The 23,918-nt window shown below is 43.6% G+C and overlaps 1 protein-coding gene across 3 annotated transcripts; it reads right to left on the reverse strand.

Moving 5' to 3' along the window:
• Positions 1-551: 551 nt before the first annotated feature.
• On the reverse strand, positions 552-15,544 carry LOC147905909 (T-box protein). Of its 3 annotated transcripts, none has more exons than XM_087375406.1 (8): positions 15,404-15,544; positions 14,874-15,372; positions 5,206-5,283; positions 4,952-5,094; positions 4,775-4,841; positions 1,026-1,074; positions 780-872; positions 552-676 (listed from the first exon to the last, which is right to left on the reverse strand). In XM_087375406.1, the coding sequence occupies exons 2-8, from the start codon at positions 15,354-15,356 to the stop codon at positions 594-596; spliced, it is 996 nt and encodes a 331-aa protein (XP_087231532.1). In that variant the 5' UTR covers positions 15,357-15,372; positions 15,404-15,544; the 3' UTR covers positions 552-593. The 3 variants fall into 3 exon arrangements, with proteins under 3 accessions (XP_087231532.1, XP_087231515.1, XP_087231524.1); XM_087375389.1 differs by having other exon boundaries at positions 967-1,074; positions 4,771-4,841; positions 15,404-15,543; XM_087375398.1 differs by having other exon boundaries at positions 967-1,074; positions 4,771-4,841; positions 14,874-15,543.
• Positions 15,545-23,918: the final 8,374 nt, after the last annotated feature.

Genomic DNA, 23,918 nt, shown 5'->3' on the forward strand with positions numbered 1-23,918 from the left:
CTTATAAGGAACCACAATAAACATTATTTTGTAGTGACAAAGATATTACAAATGAATCTAGAAGATACGAAAGTAATTGTGCTCTCTGTAACTACGGACTATTCAACAGGTACTTTTGCTGACAGGCCTTTCATGTTAAATGAGACAGTAAGCTTTCTGCAAGAACATAGGGCAGAGTTTCTTTGAGATGTACTAGAGACATATCATGCTTTGGACAAAAGAATTTGCCAACTGTGGGAAGTAAACTTACGGAACATTCTGATGATTACAAAGATAATGTAATATTGAGTAAACAATCTTTTCTTCATGATGCACTGTATAATGCTAGAAGCCACAAAAGAACGTGTGTTTCTTAAAGAATGATTGCAAGAGATAGATTACAAATGTACAAGGGTTCTACAGCCAATAATATAATTTCAAGAAGCAATCGTGCTTCTGTCTACTCAACTTCAGCTGCATCTGACATCAGCAGAAAAGAAAAGGCTTGAGAACAAGGCGCAAAATAATGAGGGTTGAAAGAGTTACAATGGCTGCCCGCATGCAATATTCCATGCTACTTCGAGGTTAAAATCCATCACATGAATTGTGTATTCCTAACAAATGAAGATCCGTTCTTCTGGCTTATCATTCATTGAGCTTAAGTAGTTGACATCCACTACAACAGCACCAAAATCATCTGTGAAAAGATAAGCTCCCTTTAGCTACGTACAAAAACTAGATAGAGTAACATTGGTTCAATTTTTCATAAAATAGGACCACATTAAGCTTTGTCGGTATACCTTCGTAAATTGTCCGCACAATATCTACATAATCTGGCACAAGATCTTTATAGATTATACCCTCTGGATGAGCATCAAGGACTACTAGAGATCCTGCAGGAAATCAAAGCAGGGGAGAGTTTCAACTTGGACTACTGCTAAATTTCTTAAGACATGACGGTCACGTGTTTTTTCCAACCATTCATACCAGGAGCAAGCCATTTCGGTGTGCCACTACGATCTGAACAGTTTGGCAGAGGAGCTAACCATAAAATGTTGCGAAGATTGACGCTTTCATCGTACTCCAAGGTTGAACCTATACAATGAACTTGTTTTATAAATTCTCCACGACATCTCTCTCTCTCTCTCTCTCTCTCTCTCTCTCTCTCTCTCTCTCTGGAACACGAAGCCAGACATAACAACGCATTGAAGATTAGGACTACCTGAAGGCTAGACTCTTTCAGTGGAACTTTCGCACATGTCAAAGCAGCCATGCCTAGCATTGAATGGACAGTTGATGAGGATGATGATGATGATGATGATGATGGAGCTACTAATATTTACGACTCTAGAGGGCATGCTATCATTATGATCAAATCACAAGATTTACCAATCAAGTTTCTCAGCCAATATTATGTAGGTACTCTATATAACTGGATTTTATTTTTGCACTCCTTCCCTAAGCAGATGTACTAGAAGGTTTTTTGCTGTCCCATAGGCCAGTTTTATATATATATATACATTGGTCAGAGGACTGTGACACCCTGATGGCCGATGTTGAAGAATTCATTACCGAGATGGATATCAATCTCACCTTTGGGGCAGCCTGGACAGTGGCCAAAGCTGATCCACCGACATGACCAATGGTGGTCAGATTCCAGATTGCAGCGGACAGATGTACTTTCATAGGTATAAGGGCAACATTGAAGAGGACTAGGACATACTTAGATGATGACCTCACGCTCTTGCAGCAAGAGCATAGAAGGGAGGGGATGATCCAAGTGATGACAGCAAGACAAGAAGGGAAATGGGCTGCATACAGAGACAGTAAGGTGATCCTCAGGGAAAAAGGAGAAAGAGGAGGCTTGGGCAAGGATTGGGCCATTGACCCAAATCTGGGTTTGGAGGGACGGGAGGGGGCGAGATGGCACCTTTGGTTATGGGAGGGCCGGCCTCTCAAAGAGATTCAGTGGGACCCAAGGGAGTGGTTTTTGCCAGTCCGGATAGGGCGCTAGGACAGAGCTGAGGAGGTGCCCTTTTTCTCTTACACCATGCGGATTGGGAACCGACTGCGGATGGAGGCGTTAGCCTTGTCCCCCTCACAAGAGCGCCGTTAGTTGGAGCAGCATGTTCCCTTGGAAGTGATTTCCCACTTTTGATCAAGTCTATGGACCAACCTCAGGCTCTGAAAGGTCTCCTACTTCTTCTAGATGGTAGCGCACAGAGGCCTGCCCATTAGCCCGTGGTTGGAGCAAATGCGGATGGATGGTAGATGCCTTCTTTGTGCAGACAAAAGTCTTAAAGACGATTCCACATTGTCTTTGGGGCTGCCTGGCAACGCAAAGGATCTACCCTCCAGATTTTGGCCAACACGCAGAGGATGGAGCGTGACTTCACTTGGGGGATGGTTCCTCTACAGCCAACAAGATTCAGAACCAGCACATTCTCAAAATAGAGGCATACGATGTGACTCCTCCCTCTCGCCTACGCTCTTCACCTTCGCCAGAGAACCACTAGTGTTTGGGAGACGAGTGTCCAACATCACTGCTTGAAACATCTGGAATGCTTGCTACATGGGAGGCCATCAGGTCCACCTGGTAGCCACCCTGGTCGCCATCTGGCAGGGTACCATCTACACCCTGCGCACCATATGGGGCGTGGGATTCCAGGTTCTAGAGCAAACGCCGAAGAGCAGGAGCGTTTCTGCAAGGCTTGGCCTGCAAGTGTCTTCTATATCATCACTGCAAGAGGTATTCACTTGTATAAACCTCCTCCCTGGCGGTTAGCCCCTATTCCAAAGATTCCCTAGGCGATGAACTGCATTCTTGGAAAACAGGCTGGTTTTTCTAACAACAAGTTTTTTGTGTTTTTCTCCTTTTTCCCATAATCAGCGTCTGGTAGGATTGCAAATTTGTATGGTTGATTCGTAAGTTTTAATAGAAGGTTCTTTTCTCTTTAAAAAAAAAAAGAAAGTTGGAGTGATGATATCTTGGATGCTCTCTTCTGAGCTCATAGATGATGTCAATCCATATGGCTGTAAAACTATGTCCTTCATTCATGGAGAACAAGATCAACGTGTTTTCAATAGCTCATCTCATGTGATCTCTTTGTTGCTCCCGCTTTGTCATCCTCTCTCACTCTCTCCACCATGTTTTCCTACATGGTATCAGAGCATCTTTGATCCATTTGAGAGCAAGACTCGGGGACATCTTCCATTTTGTTTACATAGTGTCTACTCAGGGCCAACATTCAAATTATACTCAGCCTGTTCTCCCTGCCAGATCTGCCCTGGATTGCCTCCTTGGGTTGCCCAGTATACTAAAGGAGACACCATTGTTTTCAGCCTAATTTGTCCTATTCCAGTAGCTCAGCAGAAATATGCCCCAGTTTTTTTTTGCTTGCTAGCTTACTGCCCTACGTTGTGTTGTTCCTCAGACCAGCAGGTGTTTCCCCCCTCCTTCCTTGTCGCTGACACTTGGTTTCCCCCGCAACTTGAGTAATTTCTAAGGTCTTATTACGGAACATCTATGTAAATGGCTGCCATCAAGCAGCTTGTTCTGGCAGAGGAACCAACCCTTAAGTATCTTATTTTTGTTGAAATACGGCCTCAATATACGCCACAAAAAGAATTTGCAAAAGAGTGGTCAGGCTCGTTGAAGCCTTGTGTCGATGTCGTGGAGAAAAAAGTCAGAAGCAAATTGTTGGACCCGTATACCACAAGATTGGTATTCCTCACGAGAATCTACTCTTTGTTGACAAGAAGGTGGAGTCTTTAGCATGTGCTGTGGAGACCCACGTGCCTCAAAAGATAAAGGACGTCTCATATACGGTTTTTGGAATCGCCAAGCAAATTCTAGACTATTTGATATTTGTGGCAGCAAATGTGCTTAAAAGTAGCTTTGTGGAGACTCCTAAGGCTTACTATGCCGGGATGCGAGCCAGTAGCAGAGGCGTGGTTTTACTTCACATGGATAAGGAGGGACGTTATGAGGCTTTGGACAAGTTGCCCATGCATAGGGAAACCTCTAAGGAGAAGATAGGTGCAATTCTCATCCAAAAAATCTCATGAGGCCTGGCTGCCTTGAGACACATCTATTGTACATGTAGGCTGGGGCTACATAATCAAATCCCATGCATCAATTGTGAAAGTAATGTAGATAATGTATATACCTAGATGAATCCAGGAACATTCCCAAACTTATCCTTTAAAAACACAACATAGTGCAGTTTCAATCTCATGATAGTCACTCACAAGGTTGAAAACCATAAACTCCATCATGCATAGCAGGGACTAGCTACTATGACATCCCCACTGACGTCATCAGCGCCCAACAGTGGGTGTAGACCACATACAAATCCACACACCCACACATACTTGAGCATCCATTTATACAAATGTCTTCGTACTAAGTTTCCGTCAGCACTCCGGAGGTAAAGGGCAGACTCAGCCATGACGAAGGCTAGCACTAAAGGAGAAGGCTAATCAAAAGGTAGTCCAAAATCTCTTCATTCAAGCTACAACTGCTTGTGAAGTCTAAATGTTTTCATTTTAGTCTCTCCCCAACGAGCATCTAAATCTAAATCTACACGAGTTGGAGGATATATTTAAATGGCTAGGGGCAAGGCTAAAGGACCCCTAAAATCACTGGACGACTTCGATTTTCTAGGCAGCTGCACCTGTTGCTAGCATGCATGGAGAGGTAATATTTTGGGAGGGAGGGTGTGCACTTGTAACTCTTCACGCAAGGAAGGGGATGCACTTGGAAACGAGAGCAGTAGTCAAAGATCTCACCTACTTGACAGTACCCAAGATGCACTGGAAAATTCTCTTTGTTAAAAGCTGGATATTCCCTTGCATGAAACCTGAAGACAGACAATTAATTACTTGGTGCATTGTTCATTTCCCCTATTAACCCAATTGAAAAGAAATTACCCATGAATTGATATTTTTAGGAAAAAGGCGAAGATCTCACAGAATCCCAATTCTTCCTGTATTTTCAGCCAAAAACATATGACCATGGAACAGATCAAAACGATTAAGTGTGACATTGAAGCCAAGGTAAGGTGCCAGAGCAGCGATTGCCTCGAATAGGAAAGCCATGTATTGATTCAATTCCTGGAACAGTCAAGACATATGCAATGAATCAATGGCTGAAATTTCACAAACTAAGCATTTGAAGGTTTCAGCTTCAAAATTAGAAAGTGAACAATCATCTTGTCAGTGAACCTTCTTATTGAAGCGATGCCCATATGTATACTTTGCCAGCTGGCAGTGCTCTTCAGCTGCTCCCTCCACATCTGGGACCTGCAATCACTGACAACAGCTTCAGTTTCCACATCACAGATGGGCTTAATCTACAGCCAGCTTAAGCTTGCATTCAATGAGTAGATAAAAACATCTACCCTTGGTTACTAGAAACAAGTTCTGCCTCCTGAACTTAGCATCCACCAAATACACTTATCAACACATACTAGATACGTGCTGAAACAACCAAAGAATCATGCTTAACCGTGCAAAGAGTACAGCAGGGTAGCACTAACAGCTAAAATACTAAGACTATTTCAAAAACCAATAAAAAAAGCATATACATCCTACATGTCCATGACATTCACACCAGCCAAACCAGTTCCATCTATCAAACTGCAGAGCTTTGCTGTGGAGAAAAGCATTTCTATTGAATTGGAATTGCAGTATAAAAGGACATTTCTCACAGAAAAGGATGACTGCAGGACCTGTGCCTCCCCATAGCTCCAGCCTTCCACTTCTCAAATTTCTTGCTCTTCACACTAAGTTTTTGTTTTGGAGCCTTCTTCCAACCAATCCTATAGAACAGATACTAACTTCAGTGCTTTGGTGCATGCTCTTCCTTTGTAGAAATTAACGCCATCAACCTTACTAGCATATTTGTTGTTCTTCTTCTGACTACTCCTATCAATCTTTTTAAACTTATTTTAGGAAAAACACTCATTCTACATTCCATTAATGGGAGGCACTGTTGTAATATGCATCCAGATCTTGTTACGAGCTGTGATTAGTTCAACCATCAAATCAGCTTCTTTAAGGTGAGACACAGTGCCTCAACCATAATTGAAAACTGTAAGAGGTTCATTTAGAATTTTTTGAGTGCCCATATGTGTGCAAACTCTACGACACTTGGTGCTGCCAATTTCATTTAAAATTGCTAAAAAAACTTAAAGTCCTTAGTACAGATTTATAACTCTAACAAATTGAGAATAATAGCTATGTGAGATGGAGCCAAAAACTTACCTTACTTGAGCAACAATAGAGAGTCAGTAAGGCTCTCAACATCAGAGTCTGTGTGATCCTTACACCCCCTCCACTGTCATAGATGCTACTACCTTTGAGACCTCCAACTCAGGGATACGAGAGCATGGCATTGAGGGGGCTTGCCCCATAGGGACGCGACCCCATCAGAGACCAGCCCCTAGTGATACAATTCGAACATACCCAAGTTCGGCTAATGGCACTATGCAAGTGCGCAGCTCTACGCGATTACCTACAGGTCCATATGGTTAAGGTCTTGCCCCCTTGATGGTAGAGGATAGACAACAGCAAGGGGATGCTGCATGTAGGGAGGGAAAGTGGGCAGTGGTATGGGAGGGTGGATCTTGACTAGTTCTAGATAGGCGCCTATTGACACACCCGCCTAGGAAGCGAGATCTAAGGACCAAGACCTGCACTGTTTGGAACTGTAATGGAACTTTGTGGTCAAAGCCAAGGAGCTTCTTAGAGTCATACACAAGATAAGACAGTGTCTTCTACACAGAGACTCAACAAAGCCCAGGGCATCCACTACCACCAGCCTGTGGATATACAAGGGAGTTAGCCTATCATGATGAGACTAGAGAGAAAGGTAGCTTACGGGAATCAAGCAATGTCATAGTTCTATTCCGATCATCTCTCATTGGGATGATCTGCAAAATGCCGGTGACGTGCTTTTCTTCTCTCTATGCAAATCTTCTGCAAACACTCTCTCTTGTTTCAAGCTCTCTCTCTCTCTCTCTCTCTCTCTCTCTACAGACACACAAGGGCCCAGGACAACATCGGGCTGGACCCCCCCCGAAGGTTTTTATTTATGAAGAGAGAATCTGTTACAAGAGTTCAGTGTAGAGCTGCTGCAACATGCCAAGTGTCAAAATATCTAACTAAAATTTAGTACATGCCACAAAGGGCAATCTCTAGGGTCTGCGATGTTCCTTGGTCACATGAACATCTTACTGAGATCAACACTCTTGATTATGATTAAGGGGCTTTGACCAAGGGTCGAGGCGCCTTAATTATAATCAAGTCTCTCGAACCGAAGTTGGCACAACTCTCCAACCGAAGTTGGCACATCTTGGTTAACCGTAGTTAATCCTCTTGGCGCATGCCAAGTCTCATTGATCGAAGTCAACACTCTCTAACCATAGTCAACTCTGTGGTTCTCTAGTTAACCACAATTAACCCTCTTGGTAATAAACCAAGTCTCCCCGACTGAAATCAAGCTTACTTGACCTGAGTCAAGTATCTTTGACCGTAGTCAATTCTTTGACCATTAAAAGAACTCTTTGACCATAATTAACACAAATGAAAACTCTTTAATTATGATCAGATAAATGGTCAACTGTACTTTGACTTAGAATATTTACATTGTGGTGACATCCCCTCGGCTTCTATTCAGTTGACCTCAACTGAAAAGCTTCCTTGTAAACATCCAAAAGCTGTGGATGATCAGACAACATGTCTTCATCCATCCACTTGACCGAAATCAGGCTTACTTGACCAGAGTCAAGTATCTTTGACCATAGTCAATTCTTTGACCATTAAAAGAACTCTTTGACCATAATTAACACAAATGAAAACTCTTTAATTATGATCAGATAAATGGTCAACTGTACTTTGACTTAGAATATTTACATTGTGGTGACATCCCCTCGGCTTCTATTCAGTTGACCTCAACTGAAAAGCTTCCTTGTAAACATCCAAAAGCTGTGGATGATCAGACAACATGTCTTCATCCATCCACTTGGCATCCAATGCCGTGTAATTCTTAAATTTTACAAGATACCTGTAAAATTCCTTGCCCTCAGGGCCTTTGCGTACAGTATGGTACACAATCTGCTCTAGTTGAAGGAACTCCTCGAGCTCATCCACTTCTGGTGGATCCTCTGATATTGGCTCTGTAGGCTCTGGCCTGAAATTTCTTTAGAAGACTCACATGGAAAGCATTGTAAATCCTCCAATGCTCTGGCAATGCCAACCTATACGCAATCTCATTTATTCCTTCTGTAACCCTGAAAGGGCCATAGTATCTAGGAGATAACTTTGCATACACTTTCTATTTGCCTTTAAACTTGCGGAGCCTAGCTTTCTCGAACTTCAAAAGTACCCAATCCCCTTCCTTGAGATCTAACTGTCTCCTATGCTTATCTGCAACTCTTTTATGCTTTTCTTGAGACAATTCAAATGCTATCTAAACTTGGCTAAAAGCTGTCTGGAGGTCTCTCACAAACTGATCAGATGCAAAAATTTCATCTTTGGTCCTTAGGATAGGTGGCAGAATCACCTTCCCATCAATGACCTCAAAAGGAGGCTTTCCCTGTAGAGCTGTGTACTGTATTATTGTAAGCAACTCTACCAAGATTCGTCGTCCCCATATTATTAAATAAAGCTCTCCAGAATAGACCGGTCATTCTGAGATCTCGATCACTGACAATGGGCTTAGGCATACCATGGTGCTTAAAGATCTATACCATGACAAGCTTAGCCATATGATCTGCCTTTATGGTTTTACAAACCGGAATGAAATGAGCTTGCTTGCTGAATCTATCAATGATAATCCAAATCCCATCATTCCCTGAGTTTGATCTTGGCAAATAAAAAATGAAGTCCATTGCAATACTTTCCCACGGTGCCTGAGGCACGGGAAGAGGCAGAAGTAGGCCAAGCGCCTTCCGTCTATCATACTTCACTTTCTGACACGTAAGGCATTCAGTAACAAACTGATGTATATCTTTCCGCATCCCTGGCCAAAAGAAATACCTCTCTAGTGCTTGACTTGTTGCTGTAATTCCTCTATGCCCAGCATAGGGAGGTGCATGGCATTCTTCCAAAATCTTTTTCCTCATCTCTTGGGTGATGCATAAAAAGTCATCTTTCATTAGATACCCATCTTTCAAGGAATAGTGATTGCCCCTCTTGCATTTGCTGTAAAATCTCACCAAAATCTGCATCATTAGCATATTGCTTCCTCATGTCTTCCAGGTCCTGATGATAAGCAATAGTTACATTGTTGACCTGGGGTCTTTGGGACAAGGCATCTGCCACTCTGTTCCAAACTCCCAAAGTATGGACAATCTGAAAATGATACATTGACAGCATATTTGCCCATTTCATATGCTTCTCGGAGAGCTTTGTCCGAGTCAAAAAGTAACTCAAACTTTGGTGATCTGTTTTAACAGTAAAATCTGCACCCAAAAGATAATGCTTCCACGTATGGATGGCATGAATTACAGCCAACAACTCTTTCTCATAGATTCCGAAGTCTCCTACTCTCATAGGCCACTACATGACCATTCCGATGCAATGCAGCCCCAACACATTCCCCACAAGCATGACAATCCACCTCGAATGATTGATACAAGTCTGAAACTATTAAGATTGGCTCTGTGGTCAGCCTCTCTTTGAGTGTGGTGAATGCTGTCTTTTGTGGAATTCCCCGTCTGGAAGCTGCATTTTTCTTAGTAACTGCGCTAGACTTGAGCCTATTGACCTTTCTCCTTCATCAGAGAACCCGCACAGATTTCTTCCGTCGAAAAAATCATCCGTCAGGCGCTAGAGTATATTAACCATACACGGTCACGGAAGCCTCTTCCATCGCCGTTCACAGGCATGTAATTCCCTCCCAAGAACCAGTGCCTGACAACCAATCTGTGTTCGCATGACTTCTCCCTCCGCTTCCCTGTACCTTCACAAGGCCTAACCGGCAAAAGCGCCACGCTCACAAGGTCACACACCAATGACAAACAATAGTGCACGATTTCTCTCGGGCCTTTCTCACCTCTGTCACTCACGACTCACGAAAGAAAACTTCTCTTTCTGCATACGTGCATTCCCAATGGACCGTGCTCTTTTCAAAAAAAGAGCAGGCCTTGTGCTTTGATACCAATGCAAAACGCCGGTGACGTGCTTTTCTTCTCTCTGTGGAAATCTTCTGCAAACACTCTCTCTTGTTTCAAGCTCTCTCTCTCTCTCTCTCTCTCTCTCTCTCTCTCTCTCTCTACAAACACACTAGGGCCCAGGACAAACGTCGGGCTGGACCCCCCCCGAAGGTTTTTATTTATGAAGAGAGAATCTGTTACAAGAGTTCAGTGTAGAGCTACTGCCCAAATTTCAAAACGTGCATTCCTTTTACAAAGAGCTCATGGCTCAATAATTTGGCAACATGCCAAGTGTCAAAATATCTAACTAAGATTTAGTACATGCCACAAAAGGGCAATCTCTAGGATCTTCGATGTTCCTTGGTCACATGAACATCTTCTGGTCGCTTGCTAAGCTCCTTAGCGCTTGGAAAATCAACCCTTCTTGGTACCTGCAACAATTAATTAAAGCGCATCACCATGGCACCCATTAATTGTTAGCGCTTTGCATGCAAATAGCAAACTGCGGACTAATCTTAGTCACGGTGGGCGTCCCCACTGAACACATAAACGCACAACATAAAACATTTCTCTGATTGACCGAGATCACCCCTCTTGATCATGATTAAGGGGCTTTGACCAAGGGTCGAGGCGCCTTAATTATAATCAAGTCTCTCCAACCGAAGTTGGCACATCTTGGTTAACCGTAGTTAACCCTCTTGGCGCATGCCAAGTCTTGTTGACCGAAGTCAACACTCTTTGATTGTAGTCACAGCTCTGTGGTTCTCTGGTTAACCGCAGTTAATCCTCTTGGTAATAAACCAAGTCTCCCCGACTGAAATCAGGCTTACTTGACCAGAGTCAAGTATCTTTGACCGTAGTCAATTCTTTGACCATTAAAAGAACTCTTTGACCATAATTAACACAAATGAAAACTCTTTAATTATGATCAGATAAATGATCAACTGTACTTTGACTTAGGATATTTACATTGTGGTGACATGATCTCTATGGGCAACGCGACACACACACTAGATTCCTATGGATCCGGATCAAGAGCGTGTCTTCGTGAGACAGCTTCGTCACAATTTGCTATTTTTGTCCAAAGAACTCACATTTTGCCAAGGAGCTCCGAAAGGAGGGTGAAGCATCACCGAATACAGCCCTACACCCTGACATCATGGATTCCTTGAGCTGCGGGGAAGAAGTTCTTCTTAGAGACTTCAACACCAAGACTGCAAACTAGCACGTATTAGCCATTGACTTTCAACATGACTTGATCATGTTGCCTAACATTGATCTAGATCAAGAAAGTTCGACGCGGGGAAGAAGTTCTTCTTAGAGACTTCAACACCAAGACTGCAAACTAGCAGGTATTAGCCATTGACTTTCAACATGACTTCATCATGTTGCCTAACATTGATCTAGATCAAGAAAGTTCGACGGGCTGACTTATCTTCCGCCGCATGGAGGAGGTTCCAAGGTAGTTGATATTGAACTCGAGCAAAACTTTGCAGGAGTACTCAGCCTTGAGCACCCACTGGGAATGTGTCATTCTCACGAGTAAAAACCTCTGAGCAGGTCTTATCCAAGCTTGTTTCTTAAGAGATCTTTAAAATAGTATTTCTTCAGGAACATGGTTTTTGCACTTTTATTTTCACTAGAACTAGATTCCCTTATCATAAAAATGTATAGAATTGTCACTCATTCACTTTCTCACATAAGTAAATTTTCTTGTTCATAGACATCCTTCGTATTCCTATAATTACCTAACAAGAGTGTTAAAAAAAAAATCTTTAAGAAACATCCCTCACAATCACTCTCAATGTAATAATATTTTACATATATAACTACTTATTAAAAAAATTTGTATCAATATGACAATAGCTTCCTAGTGTATCTTGATTCATGTAAAGATTTGTGTAAAAAATAGGCATTCCTATAATACTTTACATATTTCTAAGGAAAACTATGTTTTCTTTTCCATTTTTGCCACATTTTACATAGTTGGAAGCTTTTTTGGCCTTTGCTCGGATGCTCGCAAGATTTCGCTCAGATGCTGGTTGTTCCCACTCAAGCCTACCACAGAGGCGCATGGCAGAGAGGAAGAGTTCCCTACAGAGGGTGCAGCAAAACAGAGCTGGGTACCTTACCTCAGAGGTGGTTTCCAAAGGTGTTGGTACATACGTGGGCAAGTTTTAGTAGTTAAGATTCATCTATATGTATCTTTCTATTTTGGATATACATCTGAGTACTCTTTCAGATCTTGTCACATGCACCCCTGCACTTGGGTGCAAGGTGACAACTGGCCACATCGACAGTGTAAATAGATCCCTAATATAGGAGATTTTATCGTATGCCGTGACACATTGTGAGCCCTTGTCAGGGGACAGTCAGGCACGAGCTACGTAGGTCAGTCTCTCAGCCTTAGGTCAAGTCAGAACTCAAGTCCAAGTGCCCACTGGAGAACAGTAGGTTAGTGTTTCCATCTTAGGGTTTTAGCCACATCTAGGTCTCAGCCTAGGGTAGGGGCCTAGAAGGGCCCCCAAGGGCTGGACCAAGTAATGGGGGGGGAGCAGCCAAGGAAGGAGCCCCAGAAGGGCCCTAAGGCAGCTCCACAACAAAGGAAATGGGCTTGGGGGAAGGAAGCTTTTATAAGCTGCCTTCTGCCCCTCCCTAGGCCACTCGGGGGGCTGCATTTATGGCCCAACCAGAAAGACAACCAGCCGACTGGCTGGTCGGCTATTTCTGGCTGGTTGGGGCCAGCCAACCAGCCCCTCCAGCCCCCTATATAAAGGGGGCCGCCCTCATTCCTCATCCAGCTCCCCTCAATTTCAGCCTTCCTCTCCAGTCTCAGAGCAGCCTCAAGCCCTCCAAAAATCCCCTGCAAGTCAGCAAGTTCAGCAGTTGTTAGAGTGATTCTAGGAGAGTGCCTACGCAGCTCCATAGCCCGGGCTCGGAGTGGAGGTTTGAGGTTTCTGTTTCAGCAGCTTTCTTTCCAATTCTCAGCTCTATCTTCAGCTCTCTTTAGCTCCATCTCAGCTTCCACATAGTTCTCTCAAGCTCCATAACTCTCAGATTTCTGGATACTGACAGCCTGATGAGCAGAAGCAGTACCTGCAGAGCACCGTTGTTTCCATTGCACCCATATTGCAAGGCATGGAAAGAAAGATTGCCCCAAATGGTTGCCCGAAAAGGCTGTGAAAGAGCTGACTTCTACTGTCGCCACTGATCTGGCTCTCCCAACCCCGACTGCAAACACAATTTTACCTACTTTGAACGTCATACCCTCGATGGGCTTTGAAGGTCAGAAGGAGGGCAGGCATGCTCGCCGAGCAAAAGAAGGCCCTCATCAGAGCCTATGGCACAGCTAAGGGCAAAGATTCGTTATCTTATTTGAGTTTAAAAGACGCTATATTTCCTCACCTTACCTTGTGGGCGTGCCCGCCCCGTGAGTGAGGGTAGCGTAGAGTGAGAGGGCTTGTGTTTGTGGGTGTGCCCACCCCTGTAAGTGTAGGTTTGTGTTGCTTTCCAGTGCCTCTTGCGGGCCCATGCAATGCCACATTGGCCATGGAGGTTCCCAGGAGAGGTGTGGAGGAGTGTGGCCAGATCTGGCCTAAGGGGCTGCCATGGATGTGCCCTTATAGGGACCCCAGGTGGGGGCTGGAGAGCAGGGTGGGCCGACCTGCAGAAACCTTGGCTGGGTACAGCCCCCCCCCCCTTTTTTTTTTTTTGGGAGGGGGGGGGGCTTCTTGTAGGACCATGAGAAGCCCTAGTAGTGGTCGACCCACACATGCAGGTCGGCCCTACAGCAGGGGGTCGGCCACCCTCTAGACCAACCGACCAGGCAAGGGGGACTGCCTATATATAGGCCCCCCATTCTCATTGTTCATCATCACTTGGTGGAACAGCAGTTCACTGCAGACGAGCATCTCTTGGACGGCCTGGCAGAGGAGCAAAGCCATTCCTGTTGTGCACCTGAGGAGCAGGGTAGTGGAGCAGTTCATCCACTCCCTAGTGCTCCCTTCACTTGCTTGTTGAGTTGTGTGTTCCGAGCTCTCGAGCAACCTGTTGTTTCCGAGGTTTTCTCCTAGTTGTAGCGGGGTTTTCTCCAAAGATCACTTGCAGTTCTCCTGTGCCTCTCTCTCCTCTCTCTCCTTCTTAGTGTGTGTGTGAGGCGTGCTCTCTCTCTCTCTCTTTCGTTCATTTCCGCCGCACTTCTCACATGGTATCCGAGCCACAGTTGGCTCGAGACTCGAGGGGGGGAGGGAGTGTTGAGCCAACACAAAGAGAGGAGGATTAGGGTGTTGTTTGAAGGTGTACTATGAGAAACCTGATGTTAAGGAACTCAGTTTCAAGTGATCACAAAAGCAGCTTGATTATATTATCGTTGTATATCTATTTTAATGGCATCCAACGGACATGATCTTGAATCAACGGGAATACCGAGTCCTAAATCATCTATCTGAATGATATCCGACTATGTAAACTAGAAATCATCACTAGCTATCGGCTTGTAGCACTGCCCTTAAGGCAGCGGTAGTGGAACGGATTTGAGTTTTCCTTAAGGTCAGTTTTAAGGAGCCGAAAAATACTCCAGCTTTAGTGTCGGAATACATGTCTCTGCTTTTTGCGCATGCTTTATCCCCACCTTTTGAGTGTAACCTTCCTTTCATGTGAGTGTTCTGTGCCCTCCTGTCCCCTTCTTCTTAATTCAGCAACTAAAGGAACTAAAATCCAACGAATGCCACTCACCGGATACCTCTCGGCATTCAGAGAGTTCCACACTACCGACTTGTCTCCACCCCACTCTACGGATTCCCGTGCCAGCTCTGACACCGCGGAGGGAGGCCAGCGGATCAGATCATCGATCGAGTGCCGGGAGAGGCGGGGGGGGAGCTTGTGTAGACTGGCAGGGAGAGGTTTAGGGGCAAGATGAGGAGTGGCATCCGGTGGAACGAGGAAGCGCAAGCAAGAGAGGAGTTGGCGGGCAAGGGAGGGGTCGACGGAGGCGGCGTGGTGAGAGCCACCCAGGAGGGAGAGGAGGCTGGCAGCAGTGGCATGAGAGGAGGAGGGGGGGGAGGAGGAGGAAAGGTGTGCTGAGAGCTTGAGGTGGGCAGGGCGAGGAAGGGAGAGAGGTTGAGGATGGTGAAGAGAAAGGGGCAGAAATCTGCAAGCTTGAGAAAGCAAAGGCATAAGACACAAGCTCAAGACCATCAAGCACTCGTGCCTTCTCATTCTTTCAGAATTGAGCCTTCTGAGTTCTCATTCTTTCAGAATTGAACACAACAGAATGATTGTGCAAGGATGCTCTTGGTAGCCTCGTGGTCAACGCTCGAGTGTTAGGGATCCCACTAAGAGGGCCTCCCGGGCCCTTCCCGCATCGCGCGTCTACCGAGGCTTGGGAGGCCGCCGCTGATTCGCCTGAGCATCCCAGGATGTCTGCCGAGCAATATACTGCATACCCTGATGAAACTTTGCAGCCTTTCTCAACAAATGGCATGGACGTGGGAACGATCTCATCCAATCAATGTCTTTGAGCATTGGAATGCTCAACTGCATGCCTACAAACAGCCTTGCTGGGCTAGCTGTCTAAATGCTAGAAAAATATATCTCCAGCATTGCTATCACCCATGGGGATGCAATTATTCCATGCTAGTGGGGCTGGCATGTATGCGTGGGGAAACCCTCTAACGCCTTGCCTTTTGGAATGTTATTGTAGGTAACTCGATAAATATTTCCAATAACTTGTAAAAGGGAATGAAAGGTGTAAATTGAAAGGAAAAGGAAAGAAAAAAAATCAAGTGAACATGAATGAATATGGGGAAAGGTCGATGAGTGAAAAGAGAGGAGAGAAAAGAGGTGAAAGAGGGGATGGACCATTAAATATGAGTGGAGACGGTCGATCAGTTGAAGGCTCGACAAAACTGAGGAGCGCATGGTCGACACGCGGCAGGAGCATGCAGGGGGTTGAGGGTTTCATTGAAGCGACCCCGGAGAAAACTTGTGACAATACCTCAATCTTGTTCAAAGGCCATGAGGAGGACGTTGCTCCGTAGACACCAAGTGACATAACCAAGAACGCAGCGCATGCTTCAAAGGAACCGGTTGATGTTGGAAGGCCATCATACGTCAAAGTGCTTACAAAGAAGCTTCAAGGAGGGTTCTCTCCAGGAGGAGATCAAACGAGTCTTGTTGGCAGAGACGACTAGAAGAGTTAAGGAAGCTGAGTGAAACCATGGTTCGAGGCAAGCAGGAAGCATGGTGGAGGAAGTCCCAGCCCGCGAGCTTGAGAAACTTTGCAGAGGAGGGCTCTGCCTCTTTTTTATCGGAAGAATCCTCTCATAGCTGGACGAGCTATGTAAGTTCATGCTCTACGAATGCAAGCTCAGAGGAAATTGCTATTCAACAAGGTTCTTGGGCAGAGGGTTTTTTCTGCTACAATGCATCTGTGAGGCAATACAAAACGAGCTCGTTGGCAGAGCTTTCTAATTTCCCAGGGCTCCGGTCTTGGTGCTTTCATGGACTCCAGACTTTAGTGTTGATTGTTTCTTGCTCCACAACTGCCCGGTGTGGGTAAAGTTTACGAATCTCCCACCGTGGTTGTGCAACAAACTCGAAAAGGTGGCAACCACGTTGGGTAAGGTGCTCCAACTGCCCCCGGCATCTCTTCCCCTAGAAGGCAAAAGGAATGTATGGATCTAATGGGGTGGGACCCAACCGCCTCTAGACTTCTTGGAAATCAGGTTTTTGGATGGATCATCATTTGCACAGCAAGTCAAGTTTATCCCCTTTCGATATGCTTGCCATGTATGCAAGTATCTGGGACACTTTACCGAAAACTACCCACTCAAACAGGTGAATACTGTGCTCACCTTGGGTGACAAGATGGATGATGTGGAGGTCCCAAAGGATGATGGTCTAGCTGATCAGATAAAAAAGTAGGAGATGGACAAATAGAGGACCGATACTTTGTCAAAGCATCCTCACACGAGCCAGAGCGATACCGGCGATGCCTCTTCTAGTGTTCAGGTCCTATCCCAAAGTTTGGATGAATGGAGAACCATGGGGAAGAAAGGAAGGTCAAAGCCTGAGAAGCAGGAGTCCATGAATTCCAAGCATGCCAAAGGTGATCAAATTTTGCTACTTCCAGGTACGGCATCTAACCTCCTGAGAGCAAATGGATTTTACCTGGCTGTTGAGGTCGATGAGTCGGCACCGGAGGTCGCCCCTCCTGATGGTGGCGAAACCAAAGAGGAGGATATGCCAGAAGCAAATCATCATAAGCGAATGTCTGAGGAAAAGGGTAAACAGAAAGCGAAGGGTAAGTCTGATCTTAGTGTGCAGCCCGCAGGCTAGGACCCTGTCAAAATGCATCAAAGAGGTGGCAAGGGGTGCAAGTACTGGGAGGCAGAACCAGTTCAATTTTTTTAAAAGATGCCTATAAGGCTTTCACACATTAGTGATACGGTGGGGGGAGTAGTAAAGTTCTGTGGTCCAGTGTCTCTGTAATGTCATGGAATGTTAGGAGTTGCTATAGTCGAGTGAAATAGAAAGGTTGTCTGTCTATTGTGAGAAGGCTCAAATTGAGTGTGGTCCTGCTCAAAGAAGTGAAATGTGGATGCGAAGATAGTTGGTGGATAGCTTTTGACCTACATGGTGTTTTCTAATTGCCCTAGAAGAGGGAGAGGGGTTGTGGCAATCCTAGCTCTCAAAACCTTACAGCCTAAGGAACTATTCAGAAATGAGGAGGGGTGGGTGATAGGAATTACAATCTCTAGGATGGGTTCGAGTTTAGAATTGCTTCAGTTTATGCCCCCAATTCATCACAAGAAAGAATCAATTGCTAGCATTACTTGATTGTTGTTCTAGTGGAAGACCACTTGCTATTAGGAGGCGACTAGGATTGCATAGAGAGCTCACAAGATAGATCCCATTCAGGCGCAGTGATCTCAGGAGCGAAATGTGAGGCGTGGGAAGAGCTATGTGTAGGTCATAGTTTGGTGGATGTTGCGGAACTAATTACCGATGGTCTATCGCATTTCACCTAGAGTAGCAGGAGAAGACGTGAAAGTTTTGAGGACGTAGTCTAGATAGATTTTACATATCAGAGGATGCATGGTGGATGGAGGCCCCATTTTAAGGCGGGGTGTGTGGCATCCACTGCACTTTTAGATCATGTGTCGGTCATGTGGAAATTCTTTGTGCCATGCAAGGTGGATAGATCCAAGGATATTCCTATTAAATTTAATTAGAGGTTGCTAGGTTCTAAGGAGTTGTGCAAGACAATAAGGAAACATTGGCGACAAGTGGCGACATCCATTGATGAGCCGTATTTGCACTTGGATATGGCCATTCGAAGCATCCTCCAGGTCGTAAAAGAGGCGGACTTCCAGTACAAGGCAAAGGAGAAGGTATGATGGACTTCCCTCTTGCAGGTCCGTGAATCCATGAGAGCTGCAATCACTAAAGCGCTTAAGGACCCGTTCATGGCAATAGTCCTAATGGAGATGGATGTGACCATTCATGAACTGTAAATGCTAGCAGAACAGGCACGCATGAAGAGTAGGCAATTATGGCTAGCCTTGGGAGATTGCGCATTGAAAGCCTTCTTTCGGTCCAGAAAAATGAACCAGTAGAGAGAATTGATCAATCAGGTGGAGGATGCACAACGCAATCTAAAGACTGAGTTTTGGCATGTGGCGGCCCTCTTTCAGCAGGAATTAAGTGCCATAGTTGGCGAGGGGGTAGTGCAAGATCTAGAGTAGGTTGACAATGTCAATGCTCTGATGGACGGTGTGAATCCTTGAGTTTTTGAGTTTCAAAAGAGTCTCCTAGCGAAACCATTTAACACGGGAGAATTTGAGGAAGCATTTAAGGCTATGGCTAAGGATAAGTCTCCAGGCCCAGACGGGCTGACAATGGAAATCTTTAGAGAGTTTTGGGATGTGCTGGGTCAGTATCTAGTAGACATGGCCAATGCGGCGGTTGACAAAGGTTCATTGTCCGAGGATGTCAATGCAGGCCTGATGAAACTCTTTCCAAAAAGGCAATCCAGAATTAAGGTTGGGGATTGGAGGCCGATCACTATGTGGAACACGTCTTATAAGGTAATTGTGAAGGCCATGGTGATCAAAATCAGGGACCTTTGTAGCTCAGTAGTGGATGTAGAACAGAATGGATTAGTGAAGGGGAGGGATATTCATGAGAGCATTTTAAATGTGGCCTCCACTTTGGATTATGCTAGCAACACTAGGCGGGCTGAGGGCCTACGATAGGATCCGATGGGACTACATCCTGTGGGTCTTGGAGAGACTGGGGTTCAGGGAAGGCTTCAGGAAAAAGGTGGAATGCCTCTTGGCAACGTCGTTGCAATCCTCTACATTAACAAAGAGCTGTAGGAAGGTTCTGCCTAAAGAGATCAGTGAGATAGGGGTGCCAACTGGCACCTCGCTTGTTTGCTTTGTGTACAATTCCACTGCATCATGCCTTGAAGGCAAAGGCACGAATTGGGGACATCCAAGGGATGCATTTACCATTAGGGATCCAATTTATGTGTCAACTCTTCACGAACAATACTATGTCCAGTACCCATGAGAACAAGTCGCATGTAGAGAGCCTAATGAAAGTCATCAACACCTTCTGGATAGCCTCAAGTTCTAAGTGCAGTTGGAACTAATTGTTCCTTCTCAAATCAAGCTTGGAACCCCCACCTGACTGGCTAACTAGCTTGGGAGTTACCATCATCTAGCTTGGGTAAGTGATTAGATATTTGGGAGTGCCATTGGGGCTAGGGGTCACTCTCTGACGTAGATTTGAATGGTTCAAGTCGAGAATAAAAGCGAAGTTGAGAAGATGGCACGAGATGTCACTCGGGTGGAATGCTAGATACATAGTAGTTCAACACATTCTGGCAGCAACTGTGACAGATGTAGCGTTGATCTGGTAATTCAAGAAGACACTGACAAGAGATTGAAGCCCTATTTAGGGGATTTATATGGGCTAAGGAACCAGGCAAAAGGAAGCTACATTACATCCCACAGGAGCCTCTTAAGGCACCCAAGATGCTCATAGGGTTGGGATTGCCTTTTATTAGGCTTAGGAATACAGCCATTGTAGGAAAATGAATGCCTTGGATGTTTGACAGTAAGGCGCTGTGGATAGAGGTCGCCAAGTTCTTTATCATCAATGCCATAGGCAAAGGGGTTGGGCAATGGACGGACCTTAGTTGGTATGACAAACTAGTGTCACACTTTCCTCTTTGAGTAAAGGGTTGGGATTCGGTCGCCGGTTTGGTTAGCCTGGAAGGATTGTTGAGTCTCTTGAAAGGGAAGGGCAGGAAGGGATTGTGGGGCGACGGGAGTCTACTCGAGTCTATCTGGTGGCACATATCATTCAGAGAAGAGGATGCCTTTGCATGGCACGATATAGCCAGAGTGTGGAATATGTATAGGAAGAGCATTTGTTGTTGAATGCTAGTAAGGCCAACTATTTTACAATTGAGGATATGTTGCACCTTATAGATGGAGAAAGAGATGTCCTGCAAGCGATACTCGAAATAATCTCGAACAATTGGCAGTCTAACTGCGTCGTAGACAACAAAGGAAGGGCAGCATAATGGACCTGAGTCAAGATCATAAGTCCTCTGCTAAGTTGTTGTACAAGCATTTACCGACACCAAGGGGCTGATCAATGATCTGAACAAAGAGTGGAGCTCAGATGGGGAGCGCATGGTGGAAGGCGTGTCTCAAGGACAGCTGGAAAGGTTGCGCAGTGGGGAAGGCAAAGTTCATCCTCTAGAAGATCATCAATCAGTGGCTATCGGCGGTCAGGGCCAAGCCTAGCAAAAAGAATACAAGTAGATTTGGGGTGAAGTCTATGCGAAAGCACCATGGAAGATTTGTGTCACCTATTATGGAGGTGTCCCGTGACCAAGGAGGTTTGGAAGAAGGTTGTAAAAGTAGTGCGCCAACAATTTGGCCTTATGGTTAGCTTCAAAATTGGCCAGCAATGGAGACTCCCAATACTCGAGGACACGCAAAACTCCCGTTGATGCTGGTGGTGAATTGGCCCTATGTCAAGGTTGCGGCAATCCTAGGCTTATGGGAACTCCATAATAGAAACATCTTTCACCACATAATCCAACTAGCGTTCAGAGTCTCGACGATAGTCGCGGTCATCATAGTTTACCTTAGGGATTTCATTAGAGCCCTAGAGAGTGTCTATCCCATGTTTAGTCATGCACTTATGATTATGGAAGCCTCCCTTTCTGTGGGTTAGGGGTCCTTGTGCTGGGTATAGTATAGGCCTGGCGTCTACCTCTAGTAAGGCTAATTTTTTTATAGGGTCCTTTTTCTTTAGAGGACCAACCCCCCTCCTTTTCAATATATTCAGTATTTTTTTATTTTTTATTTTAAAGAGGGGATGTGGCGAGAGACCCTCATTTAAAGAATATTTTATAAAGGTGATGTCATACAAGCTAAAAGAAAAAATAATTCACTACCCCTCATGTAAGGCCAAAAACTTAATCCACACAAAGTGACAAAGAGAAGCATGCCATATTAACCTACGGTTCAGTTGTGTCCTAGTCATCTTTTATAATTGTCACACTATTTGTCAAAAACTTTTTCTTAGTATCATTTTGAAGTGAGAAATGTTCTACAGACACGTGTTTCATAAGTGAATGGGAGTACTTAGTTTTTTTGGGGGCATATGTCACATCATTGAATATATGTTGTTGTCCATTGATGTTTTCAAACTATATTAGTTTACATTATTGGTGTTTTTATTGTACTTTCATACTGTATCATCCGTATCCTTTTTTAATGGTTTTAAATTATTCATGAAATTGTTTTCATTGTCCTCTCTATGCCCATATTCATGGTAGCCTATAGTCTCCTCAATTTGTACATGATTTTTTTGGCCTTATTAGAATGATGTTTTGCTGTATAACTAGATATTGCACATTGCACGTTCTATCGCTTTTTGGTTTTTGAGTTCTTTTATAGAAACTAGTTGACCATTCAATTTGTCATCCTTTTGCTCTTACAATTCTTTTTGGTTGTTTAATATGTTCTTGTATTCTTGGATTGCATGTGTGAATTAGTGTATCTCATATATTTCATTAAGTATAGTGATTGTTCTTTTATTGATTTCTTTATTCTTTTGTCCAACTATAGGTTTAATGGAAGCTATAATTATTTGTCAATCAGTTGTTTGTTATTGTCATACTATTTATAAATAAAGTTGTTTTTGTAATGGAATTTTAACAAACATTGTGCTTTTTCAATTCTAGAAAGAGGAGTCCTTTTTTCATGAATGGAAATAATATTTTATCACATTATCTTATTTTATTTTGATAATGGAATTTGTAAATGCATATTTTATCATTGGATTACTTGCATTCAATATAAATTCTCCTTTCACATGTAGCTTGCTAGTTTTTTTATGAAATTCTCTCTCCTTCTTATTGAATAATTTATCTATCTCAGCATCGATGCCCGATACAAGCTCTGGGAATCTTTTAGTTTTATTTTCACATATTCATCCTCACTACCGTGAATTGTCACTGACATCAAATTGACTATTTCTACTGTGACATTTTATTGACATCCTATGCATGTGTAAGTGTTATGGAATCCCTTTTGTATTATTGTTTGGCTTTTGCAAGTTTAGAAAATGTATTAGTATGGTTGACTAAGTTGACCAAACCTTAGTTTACCATAAATGTTTCATAATAATCAAGTTCCAAACAATCATATTACTAAATCATGTAAATACAATTTGAAATAGTCCTTTGTAATTAACATGTGATCAATCAATAATTTTTTAAATAAAAACATATAGTTCTTTAGTTGAAACGTATAGCTTTTTTTCAAACTAAGGGAGTATATAGGAGAGAGAAGGTGAGGGTCCATCTTTTAACGACTCACTATTGAATGTAAATATTTTCCCCCTCCAATGATTCATTGCATAGGTTTACCATTATTTGTGAAATCTAGCATGTAATTGGATGCACTCAAATCATTATATGTGAAATAATGTGAATGTACTACTTTTAGTATACTCACAATCCTTGCAGCAATACATAATGATTGTTGAGACCATGCTCATAGAATCCTAACAGAAGACCACCAATCCATGCAAGATTCTATTAGTAGAAGATTTGGTATCCAGCTCGAATATGTACCAAACAAAGGAGGAAGACACATTAATATGTCATGTATACTTCCTCTATTAGAATTTGGACATACAAGTTATAATTTATCCTCATGTGTAATTCATATAGCTTGACAAATAGCTTTTTGTATTATAGGCATTGGTATTTTAGTTTTCAAGATAGCATGGCTCCATTTTAATTTTTTACAAGCATAGGAGTTTGTTGAGGGTCTAAAATCTAGAACATTGACAACCTATACATGGTATAGTCTTCCTTCCACTCCTCTTCCTAGGATGTCATGAATTCTTAAGGCTTTTAAAGGAAAGACAATGTTTAGAGCACATCCACTTTCATATCGAGTATAGAGTTCTACTTCAACTCTATCTTGTTGTAGTTTTGAGTTGACATTAGTATTTGAAGCAATCAATGTATCAGTAAAGTGCTTCAAGCTACTACATATCAAAGATCTTATTAGTCCTTTTTCTTTGATGTTTTTTCTATGGATCAATAGTTTCATTTCTTTTTATTCGAATACTTATCAAACTCTTTTAGACCATCAAATGGTAAGGAAATATGCTCATCTTTGATTAACTATAGCCAATAGTTAATCATATCCTCAAATAGCTGAGGATAAATATAAT

This window comes from Dipteris shenzhenensis, chromosome 1 (assembly GCF_047967505.1).
Source record: "Dipteris shenzhenensis isolate YYH24624 ecotype China chromosome 1, Dip_SZ_1.0, whole genome shotgun sequence".
Lineage (NCBI taxonomy): Eukaryota > Viridiplantae > Streptophyta > Polypodiopsida > Gleicheniales > Dipteridaceae > Dipteris > Dipteris shenzhenensis.